Source organism: Ursus arctos, unplaced genomic scaffold (genome assembly GCF_023065955.2).
Source record: "Ursus arctos isolate Adak ecotype North America unplaced genomic scaffold, UrsArc2.0 scaffold_14, whole genome shotgun sequence".
NCBI lineage: Eukaryota > Metazoa > Chordata > Mammalia > Carnivora > Ursidae > Ursus > Ursus arctos.
Window position 1 is genome coordinate 3369159 of NW_026622808.1, and position 17808 is coordinate 3386966.

At 37.5% G+C, this 17808-nt stretch overlaps 1 protein-coding gene across 6 annotated transcripts in view; it reads right to left on the reverse strand.

The window, feature by feature from the left end:
- The window catches only part of ZNF624 (zinc finger protein 624), a 39015-nt gene that overhangs the window by 6416 nt on the left and 14791 nt on the right, over window positions 1-17808 (reverse strand). For 2 of the 6 annotated variants that reach the window (XM_026521055.4, XM_057311305.1), the window contains 2 exons: window positions 11696-11822; window positions 10876-10971 (listed from right to left, as the gene is read on the reverse strand). The exons of 2 other annotated variants lie outside the window; for them this stretch is intronic. In XM_026521055.4, coding sequence (XP_026376840.2) covers window positions 10876-10971; window positions 11696-11822 — 223 coding nt within the window. The remainder of the gene's footprint in view (window positions 1-10875; window positions 10972-11695; window positions 11823-17808) is intronic. 2 more of the 6 variants (XM_044391795.3, XM_057311306.1) reach the window with 1 other exon arrangement.

Genomic DNA, 17808 nt, shown 5'->3' on the forward strand with positions numbered 1-17808 from the left:
CATTCTTCCTAAGTTGTGACTACTTTCTTGCTTCCCATTTACTCTACAAACCAGGCATTTGTTCCCAACCATATCTTCTCTTTGTTCTCATTCTTTGTTTGCTAGCTTTTTGAATGAGGGCGTTCTCAAATTTCCCTGTCAGAGTAGCTTATTCAAGTCTTTTTATGTACTTTCTAATCAAACGTTAATGGAAAAAAAACTTTGATTTTTCAGAAAGTAGACTGAACAGCAAATTAATCAAAATTAATATTTTTACTTATTAATATTTCAAATAGTGATAACAATTATCAAGGGTAGTTTTGCAACTTTTTATGTCTTAAAAACACCCTAAAAGTCTGCCCCCAAAAATTGGATCAAAACTTACACCTTGAATTTTAAAGTCATGAAACATTCCACTATCCACAAAAAGTTTTGCTCCAATTTGTTTTTAAACATTTAGAAATAACTGCCTGATGGGGCACCTGGGTGGCTCAGTCATTAAGCATCTGCCTTCGGCTCAGGGCGTGATCCCAGAGTCCTGGGATTGAGCCCTACATTGGGCTCCCTGCTCTGCTGGGAGCCTGTTTCTTCCTCTCCCACTCCCCCTGCTTGTGTTCCCTCTCTCGCTCTTTCTCTCTCTGTCAAATAAATAAATAAAATCTTAAAAAAAAAAAGAGAGAAAGAACTGTCTGAAAATTAATTAGAAATTTAAAACAAGTATAAAAGTGCAGAGCACCTGAGTGGCTCAGTCAGTTGAGCATCTGACTCTTGATCTCAGCTTGTGTTTTGATCTCAGGGTTGTGAGTTCAAACCCCACGTCAGGCTCCACGAGGAGCCTACTTAAAAAAAAAAAAAGTATAAAAGTGTTTAAGGGGCGCCTGGGTGGCTCAGCCGTTAAGTGTCTGCCTTCAGCTCAGGTCATGATCCCAAGGTTCTGGGATCGAGCATTGGGCTCCCTGCTCGGCGGGAAGCCTGCTTCTCCCTCTCACACTCCTCTTGCTTGTGTTCCCTCTCTCACTCTCTCTTTCAAATAAATAAAATCTTTAAAAAAAAGTGTTTTAAAAAGTAAAATATTGGGGTGCCTGGGTGGCAGAGTTTTAAGTGTCCAGCTCTTAGTTTCAGCTTAGGTCATGATCTCAGAGTTGTGAGATTGAGCCCTTAGTCAGTCTCTGTGCTGTGTGGAGTTTGCTTGAGAGTCTCTCTCCCTCTCCCACTTCCACTCATGTTCGCTCTCAAATAAATAAATAAATAAATAATTTTTAAAAAAGTAAAATATTGAGGGGCGCCTGGGTGGCGCAGTCGTTAAGCGTCTGCCTTCGGCTCAGGGCGTGATCCCGGTGTTCCGGGATCAAGTCCCACATCGGGCTCCTCCGCTGGGAGCCTGCTTCTTCCTCTCCCACTCCCCTGCTGTGTTCCCTCTCTCGCTGGCTGTCTCTCTGTCACATAAATAAATAAAATCTTTAAAAAAAAAAAAAAAGTAAAATATTGGGGCACCTGGGTGGCTCAGGTGGTGAGTGTCCGACTCTTGCTTTCGGCTCAGGTCATGATCTCATGGGTAGTGAGATCGAGCTGTGCATTGGGCTCTACACTCAGCGGACGGTCTGCTTGAGGATTCTCTCCCTCTGTCCCTCCCCCCAACCTGTGCATGCATGCTCACTCTCTCTCTAATAAATATATCTTTTTAAAAAGAGTAAAATATTAAATTGTATTTAAAGCAAGTTTTAAGACCACCACCCCACAGTGTAATCTTTTTTAAAAAGATCAAGATCTGAGGGGCGCCTGGCTGGCTCAGATGGTAAGCCATGCAACTCTTGATCTCAGGGTTGTAAGTTCAAGCCCCATGTTGGGTGTAGAGATTACTTAAAAATAAAACGTTAAAAAAAAAAAAAAAGGACAAAGATTTGAATTCAGGGACACCAAAGAGGACAACCCTAGAACCCAGTTCACTTAAATGTCTAACTGAATTAAGGTAACTGGGGACGGTTACAGCCTTTATCCTAGCAGTCCACCAAAGCAATTAATTCTCTATGAAAAAGATTACACAATCCAGAACCTCAAATTATTTTTACAGGTTCTCATATCGATGCTTGACAATGAAAAATAACAGGCATACAAGAAGACAAGTCTCATTAGAAAAAAGTCAAGAGAGGGGCACCTGGGTGGTGCAGTTGGTGAATATCTGATTCTTGGTTTCAGCTTGGGTCATGATCTCAGGGTTGTGAGACTGAGTCCTGTGTTGGGCTCCACACTGAGCCCAGAGTCTGCTTAAGTTTCTCTTTCCCTCCCTCAACCCTCCCCTGCTCTCTTTCTCTCTCAAATAGATAAATCTTAAAAAAGAGAGAGAGAGAGAAAAGAAAAAAAGAAAAAAAAGTCAAGAGAAAAAACAGATAATAGAAACAGATTTAAAAGGTATCCAGACAGTTAAGGTCTCAGACATAAACTTAAAATAATCCTGATTAGTACATTCAAGAAAATAAGACAAGACCAATAATTTCACTAAATAACTGGAAACTATAAAATAAGAACCAAATGGCAATTCTAGAACTGGAAAATAAGAACTCAAGGACTAACAGCACAGTAGATATGACACATGAGAGTGTTAACAAAATGGAAAATAGGTCAGTAGAAAATATGCATATTGAAATACAGAATGATGAAAAACTTGAAAAAATTATTTTAAAAAAACATCATAGAGACAAACAGGATAGAATGAAAAGGTCTATCACAGATGTAACAGTCCCAGAAGACTAGAAAGAGAAGTGAGACAGAATGAGATGAAATCAAATTCAAAGACATTAACACCAAAGCATTTTCCAAAACAGATAAAAAATATCAAGCCACAGATATTAGAAGCCAAATGAATCCCAAGTAGGAGAAATACAAAGGAAATATAAAAGAAATGGAAAGATTTCCATTAAGGGGCAAAAATCAGATCAAAGGTGCAAACTACAGCCAAATCTGTTCCACTACATGTTTACGTATGGCCAGTGAGACAAGAATATACAGTTTTTAATGGCTGAAAAATATATTAAGAAGATAATATATTGTGACGCATCAAAATTATATGAATTTCAAATTTCAGTGTCCATAAATAAGGTTTTAGTGGAGTATAACCACATTCTTTGGTGAACATTTTGTCTCTGGATGCTTTTTTTGCTTACAATTGCTAAATGGAATAGTTGCAATAGAGCTATCATGTTTCCACAATGCCTAAAATATCTACTGTCTTACCTTGTACAGAAAAGGTTTGCGGACTCCTGAATTAAACAGATGGTTGACTTGTCAACAGATTAGATGTAAGACAGAAAACAACGAATGATACCTTCACAATGCTGAAAGAATGCCAACCTAGAAGTCTGAACTTATCAAAAATATTATCCAAAAATGAAGATTAAAAATATTTTTCCATAAAAAGAAAAATGGAGGGAATAGGATATGGGCAGCTATGAATAAAATTAAATATTTAAGAGTATTCTTTAAGCAGAAGAAAAATAATCCTAGGTAGAAGCTTAGAAATGAAGAAAAAAATGAAAAGAAAATATAGGCAAAATTGGAGGTAAGTCTAAATGAATAGTGACTACACAGAACATAGTCTTATAAGATTTGACATATAACTAGGATTAAAATACATAATTTCAACAACATATAAGTTAGGTTAAATAAGTTGTTCCAAGATCTTTGTGCTGTTTGGGAAGAGAGAAAATCTAAGACTGCTGAATCAATGATGCATACTTTAATCTTAAAGTTAATCACTATGCAAATAATTTTAGAAATTTATAATTACCAAGTGATTAGAGGGGGAAATAGAAAAATAAAAGATAATAAATCTAAAGGCATAAATGGGGAAAAAGAGAATATAGAACAGGCAAGACACTTTACAGTTAGATGTAGATAACACTAGATCATAGATAAACATTATGTAATTGTATCATGTAAATATGAATTAAATACTCCAAAAGATACAGACTGTCCCTCAGATTATTTAGAAGTAATTTTGTACCATCTGGGTTACAAACAAAATCTGGTTAAGACAAAAATCTAACAATTGGTTAAAACAAAAATTCAACAATATGCTACTTATAAGAGAAACAGAATACAAGGATATATAAAAGATGACAGTGAACAGAATTAAAATGAGGTACCATATAAACAATAACCAAAAGAAAGATGCTATAGTGATATTTGTACGAGGCAAAATAGACTTCAAGGCAAAAATGATTACGGAGATAAAGAAGACACTTCAGAAGAATAAAAGATCCAATTTAACAGAAAGATATAACAGTTATCGAGCTGTACTACAAAGCTGTGATCACAAAGACAGCATGGTACTGGCACAAAAACAGACACATAGACCAATGGAACAGAATAGAGAGCCCAGAAATGGACCCTCGGCTCTTTGGGCAACTAATATTTGATAAAGCAGGAAAAAACATCCGGTGGGAAAAAGACAGTCTCTTCAATAAATGGTGCTGGGAAAATTGGACAGCTACATGCAAAAGAATGAAACTTGACCACTATCTCACACCATACACAAAAATAAACTCCAAATGGATGAAAGACCTCGATGTGAGACAGGAATCCATCAAAATTCTAGAGGAGAACATAGGCAACAACCTCTACGACATCGGCCAAAGCAACCTTTTTCATGACACATCCCCAAAGGCAAGAGAAACAAAAGATAAAATGAATTTATGGGACTTCATCAAGATTAAAAGTTTCTGCACAGCCAATGAAACAGTCAGAAAAACTAAGAGGCAGCCCACGGAATGGGAGAATATATTTGCAAATGACACTACAGATAAAGGACTGGTATCCAAGATCTACAAAGAACTTCTCAAACTCAATACAAGAGAAACAAATAAACAAATCAAAAAATGGGCAGAAGATATGAACAGACACTTTTCCAATGAAGACATACAAATGGCTAACAGACACATGAAAAAATGTTCAAAATCATTAGCCATCAGGGAAATTCAAATCAAAACCACACTGAGATACCACCTTACGCCAGTTAGAATGGCAAAAATAGACAAGGCAAGAAACAACAATTGTTGGAGAGGATGTGGAGAAAGGGGATCCCTCCTACATTGTTGGTGGGAATGCAAGTTGGTACAGCCACTCTGGAAAACAGTGTGGAGGTCCCTTAAAAAGTTAAAAATTGAGCTACCCTATGATCCAGCCATTGCACTACTGGGTGTTTACCCCAAAGATACAGACGTAGTGAAGAGAAGGGCCATATGCACCCCAATGTTCATAGCAGCAATGTCCACAATAGCTAAATCGTGGAAGGAGCCGAGATGCCCTTCAACAGATGACTGGATTAAGAAGTTGTGGTCCATATATACAATGGAATATTACTCAGCTGTCAGAAAGAACGAGTTCTCAACATTTGCTACAACATGGACGGCACTGGAGGAGATAATGCTAAGTGAAATAAGTCAAGCAGAGAAAGACAACTATCATATGATTTCTCTCATCTATGGAACATAAGAACTAGGATGATCGGTAGGGGAAGAAAGGGATAAAGAAAGGGGGGTAATCAGAAGGGGGAATGAAGCATGAGAGACTATGGACTATGAGAAACAAACTGAGGGCCTCAGAGGGGAGGGGGGTGGGGGAATGGGATAGACCGGTGATGGGTAGTAAGGAGGGCACGTATTGCATGGTGCACTGGGTGTTATACACAACTAATGAATCATCGAGCCTTACATCGGAAACCAGGGATGTACTGTATGGTGACTAACATAATACAATAAAAAATCATTAAAAAAAAGATATAACAGTTATAACTTTGCATTTACCTAATAACTCAGCCTCAAAATACATCAAGAAAATATTAAAGTAACTAAAATAAGAAACAGACAAATATACAGTCTTTGGGAAACATTAAAAAAATCTTTCTCAATAACTGACAGAATAAGCTGACAATCAATAAGTACTTAGATTTTAGCAACACAAAAAACTTGATATATGGGGGCGGCCTGGATGGCCCAGTCAGCTAAGCCTGTGACTCTTGGTTTTGGCTCAGGTCATGATCTCAGGGTTCTGACACTGAGACCCGCATCGGGCTCTGCACTTGACACAGTCTGCTTGAGATTCCACCCCCAACCCGCAACTTCCCTGTTCCCGTGCTCTCTCAAATAAACAAAATCTTAAAACAAAAACTTGATACATCTAACACTGCACTCAATACCTACAGGCTACACATTTTCCAAGTGCACACAAAATGCTTTCAAAATTGTCCATGTGGTGAAGCAAATTTTAAGAAATTTGTAAAGACTGAAATCATACACAGCACCTCTGACCACAGGAAAAATTAAGGTAACAAGATTACTAGAAAATCCCCAGATGGTACAAAATTAAGAAAAATACTTCTAAATAACCTGAGGGACAAAGACATCACAATGGACGTTACCAAATGCTTTGAACTCAATAATTATGAAGTTGCTACATAAAACAAAAGGGTGTGATGTCGGGTATTTTTGTTTGTTTGTTTGCTGTTGTTAAAAATTTTTTGGGTCTTTTATGGGTGTGGTGCAGTCTAGATAGCCTTAAATAAGTTATAAAAAAAGAATGGCTAAAAATCAATGATATAAGTATCCAACTCAGGAAGTTAAAAAAGATCAGCAAATTAAATGCTAAAAAGGTTAAAAACAATAAAATAAAGAGAAGAAAGTAATGACACAGAAATCAAACACACAAAAAAGATTCTTTAAAAGTCAAATAAGATTGATAAACCCTAGGCAAGACTGATTAAGATAAAAGACAGAAGACAAAAAAAAAAAAAATCAATGTCAGGAATGAAAAGGGAGACATCACTTCAGATCCACACAGACATTTAAAAGAGAGGATAGTATGCTAATAAATTTAAATTTTAGATAAAATGGATCAATTGGACCCACTGGATAAACATATCCAATTGGATAAACATAATTTACTAACCTGAAACAAAAGGAAATAAGAAGTATTAATAGTCCTATAACTACAGAAGGAACAGAAGTTATAAAACACCTTCCATAATAAAAGCATCAGGCCAACATGGCTTCCCCAAATGAAATCTATGTATCTTAAACCATGTATCTTTCCCTCTCTCCCAACTCTTTCTTCTCCTCATGGCCTTGCTTCATATTTTACCTTCAATTCAGACGCTGTTATAATAGAATGCCTTGACCATCCCATCACTGGTTGACCTATTACCTGCACCTGCCTTCTCCACCCCTCCTAGTGCTATAGCAGAAGAGGTGGCCTCTCTGCCTATCAATGGTAAATCCCACCTTTTCCTTTCTTGAGTTTATTCCCTTTAACCTTCTCACACACTTTAGTTTTAGTTTTCATTGATCCCATCTTGGTCTTGCAATGTCAATTTCTCCCTCTCCATTATGGCATCATTCTTACCAGCACTCAAATATGCCATAAAAACTCCCATCTCAAATATAAAATAAAAGAGTTTTGTTCTTCATTTAAGACTTTCCTGTAGCTACTGTCCCATTTCTCTTTCCCTCTTCATGGGGGGGGGGGCGCGCCTTCTCTAAAGAGTCATCTAAAACTCTCTAATATCTACTTTTCATTCACTTTTTAAAAAATACGTAATATTTTCAACATTCAGTGTTAATGAAAAGGACTAAAAATGACACAAACAAATGGAAAGATATTCCATGCTCATGGATTTGAAGAACCAATATTGTTAAAATGTCTATACTACCCAAAGCAATCTATAGATTCAATGTAATTCCTATCAACATACCAATAACATATTTCATAGAATTAGAAAAAATAATTCTAAAATTTATATGGAACCACAGAAGACCCCAAATAGCCAAAGCAGTCTTAAAAAAGAAGAACAGAGGTGCTTGGGTGGCTTAGTTGGTTAAGCTTCTTACTCATGATTTTGGCTCAGGTCATGATCTCTACCCCCTTTCTAAAAAAAAGAGAGAGAGAAGAACAAAGCTGGGAGTTTCACAATCTCAGATTTCATGATATATTACAATTTCATGATATATTACAGTAACCAAAACAATATAGTACTGGCACAAAAAGAGACATAAATCAATGGAACAGAATAGAACAGAGAGTCCAGAAATAAACCCATGCTTATATGGTTAATTAATTTATAACAAAGGAGGCAAGAATATACAATGGGGAAAAGACTGTCTCTTCAAAAACAGTGCTGGGAAAACTGGACAGCTACATGCAAAAGAATAAAACTGGACCACTTTCTTACACCATGCAGAAAAATAAACTCAAAATGGATTAAAAACCTAAATGTGAGAACTGAAACCATAAAATTCCTAGAAGAGAACATAGGCAGTGATTTCTTTGACACTGGGCATAGAAACATTTTTCTAGATATATCTCCTCAGGCAAGCAAATCAAAAGTAAAAGTAAACTACTGGGATCACACCAAACTAAAAAGCTTTCTGCATAGCAAAGGAAATCACCAACAAAACAAAAAGGCAACCTCTGAATGGGAGAAGATAATTGCAAATGTTATATCTGATAAGGGCTTAATATCCAAAATACATAAAGACTTAACACCCAAAAAACAAATAATCCAATTGAAAATGGGCAGAAAACCTGAAAAGACATTTTTCTGAAGACACACAGAACAGCTGACAGAGACATGGTAAGATGGTCATCACTACTCATCAGGAATATGCAAATTAAAACCACAATGAGATATCACCTCCCACCTGTCAGAAAGGCTGAAATAAAAAACACAACAAGTAAAAAATGTTGGTGAGGACGTGAAGAAAAAGGAACCCGCATTCATTGTTGGTGGGAATGTAAATTGGTGCAGCCACTGTAGAAAATAGTATGGAGGGGGCGCCTGGGTGGCACAGCGGTTAAGCGTCTGCCTTTGGCTCAGGGCGTGATCCCGGCATTATGGGATTGAGCCCCACATCAGGCTCTTCTGCTATGAGCCTGCTTCTTCCTCTCCCACTCCCCCTGCTTGTGTTCCCTCTCTCGCTGGCTGTCTCTATCTCTGTCGAATAAATAAATAAAATCTTAAAAAAAAAAAAAAAAGAAAACAGTATGGAGGTTCCTCAGAAAATTAAAAACAGAATTATCATATGACTCAGTAACTCCACTACTCAGTATTTACCCAAATAAAACAAATCTGAAAAGATGTATATACCCCTATGTTTATTGCAGCATTATTTACAATAGCCAAGATATGGAAGCCACCCGAGTGTCCACTGACACAATGGATAAAGGAGATGTGGTGTGTATATACAATGGAATATTACTTGGCCACAATAAAGAATGAAATCTTGCCATCTGCAACAACATGGATGGACCTAGAGGGTATTATGCAAAGTGAAATAAGTCAGTCAGAGTGTAATATAGGAAACAAAACAAATGAACAAAGAAAAAGAGAGATAAAAAAACAAAAAACAAAAAACAACCCAGACTCTTAAATATAGAGAACAAACTGGTGGTCACCAGAGGGGAAGTGGGTGGGGGATGGGTGAAATAGGTTAAAGGTTAAGAGTACACTTATCTTGATGAGCACTGAGTGATGAATATAATTCTTGAATCATTATATTGTACACCTGACTCACATAAAACTATGTTAATTATACTTGAATAAAAAAACCTATAATAATGACACATTAAAAGAATATATGTAATACATATTGACTTACAGATGGCATCATGATAAAATTCTCAACTGAACTAGAATCCATTTCTTTGATTCCCTCTCCACTATCAGCTTAACCAAAGTTATCATCTCTGCCTAGACTATTGTAACCACCTCATTACCTGGTTTAATGCCCTCACGTTCAATTTCCACACACAGAGTTATTTCCTAAAAATACTTGACTGAAGTCTTGTCAATGCCTTCACACTCACTCCGATTAAAATCCAAATAGTTACCATCACCTACAAAGCTCTGAGGAGATAGGCTGTTGTCTAACTCTGATCAGTCTCCCGGTCACTTAGGCTTCAGTCAGAGCAGCCCCCTTTTCATTTCTAGAATACATTTCATTCTTTTCTGTGTCCGGTCCTTTGCCTGGAATGCTTCTCCTTTCCTCTTCCCTTGGCTGGCTGCTTCTGAGTCTTCAAGGCTCAGCTTTAACGTCCCTCTTCAGAAGCCTTCCCTGACCATACTCTCCGAAGGAGGAACCTTCATCTCCATCCCAGTTACTCTTTCATATCCCCCAATTTATCTCATAACTGAAGGTTGTTACAACCATTATGTAGCTTTTTTATTTATATACTTGTTAATTTCTCAAAAATTTTAATCTTTGTGGTGGCAGGGACCTGGTCCATCTTACTCATTGCTGTAGCCCTAGTGCCTAACCCAGCACACAGAATACAGATGTCTAATAAATACCAATTAAATACATAAATAAATACTGCATTTTGATTCTCAACTAATTCCTTCTTTGTATTTTCAATTGGCAAAGAACCTGGAGGAGAAGAGGAGGGCTCCCCCAAAATTTCAGCAGGCTTTCAGGTGAAGAAAATTAAGTAATGAGTAAATAGGTTTGGCTTAAAAGAAATCAGTGGTGACCCTTAGGAAAGCATTTTCCAGAAAATTAATGAAGAACAGATGTCAGAAAATGGTTAAACAAATGAGAAAAATGTAAAGTTAACTGGAGAGGACAGAACTGAAAGGGGTGCTTCACGCATGTTTGAAGGAAGGACTAATTACGAAGATCATGTCCTTAAGAAAGCAAAGTAGGTTGAGATGGGAATCAAAAGTAGAGAATAGAGAGAGAAGGAGAAGCAACAGGAGAGGGAAAAGGAGAGAGAGAGCGAGGGAGGGAGAGAATCTCTTCTGAGATTGTTTTGAGCAAGGATACTACCCAAAATATTTCAGATGTTCTGCTCCAGCCATAACCTATGAACTTAAAATAAATCCAATCCTCCTGGTTCTTATTAACTCACCTGGATAGGGGGCTCTTGCAATTTCTCTCACTACCACCCATGGTCCTTTTCCATCCTCCAAATGAGATATCATGTCTGGTTTGGAAACTGCGAGCCCTGTTCAGAGAAAAATGAATAGGACTTGACTGTGTCTATGAGTAAGAACTATTGCCAAATTCAGTCTCAGCTCTTCATCTTCTGCGCAGAGTGGCTATTATGGGAAGTTCCAGAGATGCACTGTCCACTACGGCTGTCAAAAGCCACATGTGGCTATTTAAATTTGAGTTTAAATTAGTTAAAACTATATAAAATTTAAAATTCAGTTCTTCAGTTGGACGAGCCGGATTTCAAGTTCTCAGTAGCCTCAAGTGGCTAGTGCCAGCCATATGGGACAGAACATTCCCAGCACAACAGAACAGTCTATTGTACGGTGGTGTTACAGATGATTACAGAGGAGCTCAACACTATGATCCCAGATTTTCTGGGATAAGAGAACATGGCAGAATCTGAGTTTAGAAAGAAAATGAACGCATTTGTTCCCTTCTTTCTGGAGGTACTGATAACTCCCATTTAGAAAAGTGATCAGAAAAAACTTTAGTCCTAAATCTGGGGGACTGCCAACGATCTCCAAGATTCCAATGAAATATGTATTTCTTACTCTGCAATGGACGGGCCACTTAATTAAGAGCAAGGGATAGCATGACTTCCAACAACATCCCCCTAATATGAGACTTTAATGTCCAAACTCTAACCCCAAGTTCAGTTAAGTACTTTAGAGGCTCTATACCTTCAGCAAACCTGATCAAGTGGGTATATATGGGAACACAGACGTTATCCTTACCCAGGGAGACAAGATTCCTATAATTCTCTAGCATCACATCCTTGTGTAGGTTCCTCTGTGAAGGGTCCATCAACCTCCACTCTTCTAATGTGAAGTCTATAGCCACATCTTTAAATGTCACGGAATCCTAAAATAAATATACTGTGATCACCCAGGGACTATACAATGAGACCTGTTGGGGAGAATAATACATAAAAAACTGGAGGAATACTCCAGAAATCAGAATCATCAAATGACCACTTAAGTCAACCAGCAACCCTTAAAGGATGAGTGAATCTCTCCAGTGATAAGAACTTAAAACTACAAGAGGAAGCCCATTCCATTTCCTGAGTTTTACTGGAAGCAGGATTTTCTTTTCAGACTAATTCAAAGCTGGCTTTCTCTAACTTTGAAATATTGGTCTTACTATATTATCTGGAGTCAAACAGTGTGGTTTCCTCCTTCCCTAGAAAGGCTTAACATCTGATAACAGCTAGTGGTTTCTACTCAAATCATCCTTTCTCCCTCAAAACCCTGGCTTATCAATAATATCTGCTCTTCCTCAGTTCCAAATCTACAGAATATGACAATAAAAGATATAGTTATTCAATCAGACTGTGGATACAGAATATTGTAAGCTCTGTCTTTGAGCAAGAAAAATAAGAAATCATGGGGACTTTGGAGAACTTTTTTGGTCAGGATATGAATTATATATGTGCTCTTATAAAAAACGTAAGAATGAGCCATAAAATTCTTTTAGTGGTTACCTGTTAGAGGAAGGAGGGAATAGAGAGAGTGGAGAGGACTGGAATTAGAAGCTAGACTCTTTTGAGTATTTCTTGTTTTGTAGATTTTACTTTTTTTTTTTAAAGATTTTATTTATTTATTCGACAGAGATAGAGACAGCCAGCGAGAGAGGGAACACAAGGAGGGGGAGTGGGAGAGGAAGAAGCAGGCTCATAGCGGAGGAGCCTGATGTGGGACTCGATCCCATAACTCCGGATCACACCCTGAGCCGCAGGCAGACGCTTAACCGCTGTGCCACCCAGGCGCCCCTGTAGATTTTACTTTTGAACCATGTAAATGTATTAGGAGAAAAATTAAAATTTAAAAAAGTCATCCCTAAAATTTAAAAGAAAAATGAAACCACTTTGAAGCACAGACATTCATCAAAGATGAAATATTTTAACTGACTTTGAAACATAACATGTATATCCTTTGTGAAATATATACCCCAAGAAGAAAACGAACAGCAAAAACCAAAACCAATGTTTTCAATAAATAATCATACTGTTGCTGGTAGTGCTGTGTGTGTAGTGTTTGGTAAAGCAAATTAGTATACTGATGCCACTGAGAACAAATACATTTGGCATGACGGAAAGAAGATATAAATGTAATATTGATGAAATTATGCAATAACTCCATAGATCCAAATTTGAATTGGAAGTATCAGTATGAACTCATGAATTATTTTAGTTTTAAAGAAAAAAAAATATTTCCTAGCTTCATCCATGGAAAAGGCCTAAAAATAAAAACAATAACTAATAAGGTAACATTATACAAGCTAGACTGTGGCCTCTAAGTATTACTTTTCACTAAAAGGAACCAAGGCCTGGAACATTCTGTGATAGTAAAAGGCAAGGAAGCTATCAAAGACTACTAAGATCATATCTAAGACACAGGGGACAACTTGAAAAAACTCCCACTCGTTAATAATAATAAGACAATTTGAACATCAGTGAGGATAATAAATGCAATGGGTTTCAAAAACACACATTTAAATTCATGATTTCATAATACTACTATAAAAATACTCCTTGATTATTTTTGGAGGATGCCTGGAACCTGGTAGATAAATTGTTCCGATGTAAAACACATAAAGCTTGTATAGTAATCAAGTGTGATCACATAGTTGATGAACAGAGATTTCTCTTTATGGAAGGATCCCAGCTAATACATGAAAAGGAACAAAAAAATGAGAACATCATCGTTCTGCAACCTCAAACGAATTAAAGGGTCATCAGTGGCTGCTAATATACCAAGGAGGACTCGGCTAGGCATTATGTGCCTTCCGGTGGTATACACCAGGTATCGGAGACACTACGGCCAAAATCACTTTGAAAAGAATTAAATCAGAATCTAATTAAGCGTCTAGATCTAACCAACAATATACTGGACATACAGGAGACAGAGAAACATCTTAAATAACCCTTACTTAACAAACAATAAAATCCATGTTGAATGAAATTCTAAATCAATAGTGTCCAATGGAAGTATACTGCAAGTCACATATGTAATTTAACGTTTTCTAGTAGCCCCATTAAAAATAAAAGGAAACAAGGGGCGCCTGGGTGGCGTAGTCATTAAGCATCTGCCTTTGGCTCAGGGTGTGATCCCAGTGTTCTGGGATCAAGCCCCACATCGGGCTCCTCCGCTGGGAACCTGCTTCTTCCTCTCCCACTCCCCCTGCTTGTGTTCCCTCTCTTGCTGGCTGTCTCTCTGTCAAATAAATAAATAAAATCTTAAATAAATAAATAAATAAATAAATAAATAAATAAATAAATGGAAACAAGTGAAATTATCTTTAATATTATTTAGCCTAATATATATATGCAATATTATAATCTCAATATGCAATCAATGTAAAAATTATTAATGAGACACTATCTTTTGTACTAAGTCTTTGAAATATGACGTGCAGTTTAATTTTACAGGGCATCTCAGTTTGGACTACTTACATTTCAGGCGCTCAACAGCTACATGTGGCTAGTGGCTACTATACTGGGCAACACAGCCAGAAAGTAAAATAACTTGGGTTTCTTCAATGAATTATTACAAGGACAAAAAAAGAGGGAGGGGGCAAACTCTAGCCTAAAATTGACCTAAGAGACAATGTAACATATGAATCAACTGGGGAAACAAATACCAAGTCAACATTTGATGATATTAAGGCTTTCTGCTTGTTTTTAGCTGAAACCATGGTAATATATTCAACATTTAAAAAACATGTTATAGATATATAATATTTATAAATGAAATTATATAATATCTTGTATATGCTTCAAAATAATTAATGAGAGAGGGTAAGATTACAAATGAAGTATGATTATCCAGGGGCTGATAATTGTTGAACACAGGCATTAGGTACAAAGGGATTCATGAAACCACTCTCTGCTCTTTTGTATACATACAGAGCATAATATTTGCCAGGTACTGATCTAAGGCCTTGTAATGACTGAATCCGCACAATAAGGAAGGTGCTAATGAGAAAAGTGAGGCATGAAAACGTTCCATGTCTTGCCCAAGTTCTCAGAAAAGGTAAAGTCTAGATTCAAATTCAGGCAGTTTGACTCCAGAATTCGAACTCATAATCACTAAGTCTATGATCTAATAAACTAAAAATCCGATTAGCTGATCAGTCAAAGGTCTCAACTTAGATTATGTCTGGCTAAGATTTGCTCTATATGAGAAGAAACAGATTTCCTCTGGGGTGTTTTCCTGCCACACAGATATGTATACTTGTCAACTGTTTAAACCTCTTTATTTGTACCTGAAAGTCCATGAAGCAAACTTTTCATTCTGCTAATAATAAAATAAGCTAATATGGGAGATAATGACAGTACATAAACTTTATTGCTAATCACTTCACACGTCACTCCAATTATGATGAACTTACCAGGTTTTATTTTCTTTTTCCCACCAAGAGCTAAGCCCCAGGAAAAAATTAAGAAGGCCCTCAGCTCTCACCTTTGGCTTACCTTGAGGGTCTGTGAAAGCGAGAGCTGTAAACTCCTACTTAAAACTAGGAAGAGAAGGTATGCCCACCACATACAAAAACCTTTTGACAAATGCTAGAAGACCTGCTGGTTTAAGGCATTTAAGGAAATCTGTGTCCAGTCATTAACTAATTACTATGTTGACCAAGAGAGATTTCAGAGACTGCACAGGACAAAGAATACAAACGTTACTGAATTAGTCCAGAAAAGTCACTAAACGAACAGAACAGCGCAGCAGCATAAGCAGCAGCAACAAACCCTGGGGAATGCAGAATCTGATTTCCAGAGGTGCTGCATCCGTTTATTTAAAATATGTGTTTTGAAGAAAAGTTACAAGATACACAGAGAACCAAGAAAGCATGGGCCACGGTTAAAAAAAAAGTCAATGGGGGCGCCTGGGTGGCACAGCGGTTGGGCGTCTGCCTTCGGCTCAGGGCGTCATCCCAGCGATCTGGGATCGAGCCCCACATCAGGCTCCTCCGCTATGAGCCTGCTTCTTCCTCTCCCACTCCCCCTGCTTGTGTTCCCTCTCTCGCTGGCTGTCTCTATCTCTGTCAAATAAATAAAATCTTAAAAAAAAAAAAGTCAATGGAAAGTGTCCTTAAGGAAGCCAAGAAGTTGTACTTACTCAATGAGGACATTAAATGAATATTCTAAGTATATTCAAAGACCTAAAGAAAAGCAGATCGAAAGAATTAAAGGAAATTATGAAAATGGTATCTCACTAAACAGAAATTCTGTAGTTGAAAAATACAATAACTGAAATAAAAAATTCACTAGAGAGGTTCAATGAAAGGAAACAGCAAATTGCGCAGTGGTAGAGTGTGAATGTTTGTGTCTCCTCCCCCCCCCCTTTATATGTTGAAGTCATAATGCCCAATGTGATGACATTAGGAAGCGGGGCCTTTGGGAGATGCTAAGTCATGAAGGTGGAACCCTCATGAATGGAAGTAATGCCTTATAAAAGTGGCTCCAGAGAGATCCCTGGCTCCTTCTGCCATGTGAGATTACAATGAGAAGTCCGTGACCCAGAACAAAGCCTTCATCTGACCATGCTGGCACCCTGATTTCAGACATCCAGTCTCCAGAACTGTGAAAAATAAATTTCTGTTCTCTACAAGCCACCCAGTCTGTTCTATTTGTCTACAGAAGCCTGAACAGACTAAAGTAAGCAGGCAAAAAAATAAATAAATAAATAAATTTTAAAAAATTGGTAAACTTGAAAATAGATAAAATGACATTATCTAGACTGAGGAACAGAGCAAAAAAGAATGAAAAAAGTGAACGGAACTTCAGAGACCTATGGGACAATGAGCACACCAATATATGCATGATGGGAGTCCATGAAGGAGCGGGGGAAAAGAGGCAGAAAAAATATTTCAATAAATAATGCCTGGGCCACCTGGATGGTTCAGCTGGTTGAGCATCTGCCTTCTGCTCAGATTGTGATCCCAGCGTCCTGGGACACAGCCCTGCATTGGGCTCCCTGCTCAGTGGGGAGACTGCTTCTCCCTCTCCCTCTGCTCCTGTTCCCCACTCATGCTCTCTCAAATAAATAAAATAAATAATTTTTAAAAATAACGGTCAAAAAACTCCCCAGATTTGATGAACATTAATCTCCACATACAAGAAGCTCAATGAACAGCAAGTAGGATAAAATCAAAGACCCATGCCTATATATGTCGTAGTCAAACTGATGAAAGACAGAGAAAATCTTGAAAGAAGCAAAACAGAAGGGATTCCTTATATACAAGGGGTCCTCAGTAAAGATGTCAGTTGATTTCTTTTTTTCTTTTTAATGTTTTATTTATTTATTTGACAGAGATAGAGACAGCCAGCGAGAGAGGGACACAAGCAGGGGGAGTGGGAGAGGAAGAAGCAGACTCATAGCGGAGGAGCCTGATGTGGGGCTCGAACCCATAACGCTGGGATCACGCCCTGAGCCGAAGGCAGACGCTTAACCGCTGTGCCACCCAGGCGCCCCTGTCAGTTGATTTCTAATCACAAATCAATGAAGGTAGAGGCTATCTTATGACGTATTCAGAATGCTGGAAGAAAAAAAAGTCAACAAAGGATTCTACAGCCAGCAAAATTATCCTTCAAAAATGATATACAAAAAACGCAAGAATTCATTGCTAGCACATCTGGACTACAGGAAATTCTAAACAGTATCTTTCAAGTAAAATGAAAGTACACTAGACAGTAACACAAGTCCACATAAAGAAATAATAAACACCAGTAAACATAACTTTACAGATAAGAATATAAACATATTTTTATTTGTAACTTTTTCTTTCCTTTTTTATTTTTGAAAGATTCATTTATTTGAGAGACAGCATGGGTGTGGGGGTGGGAAGG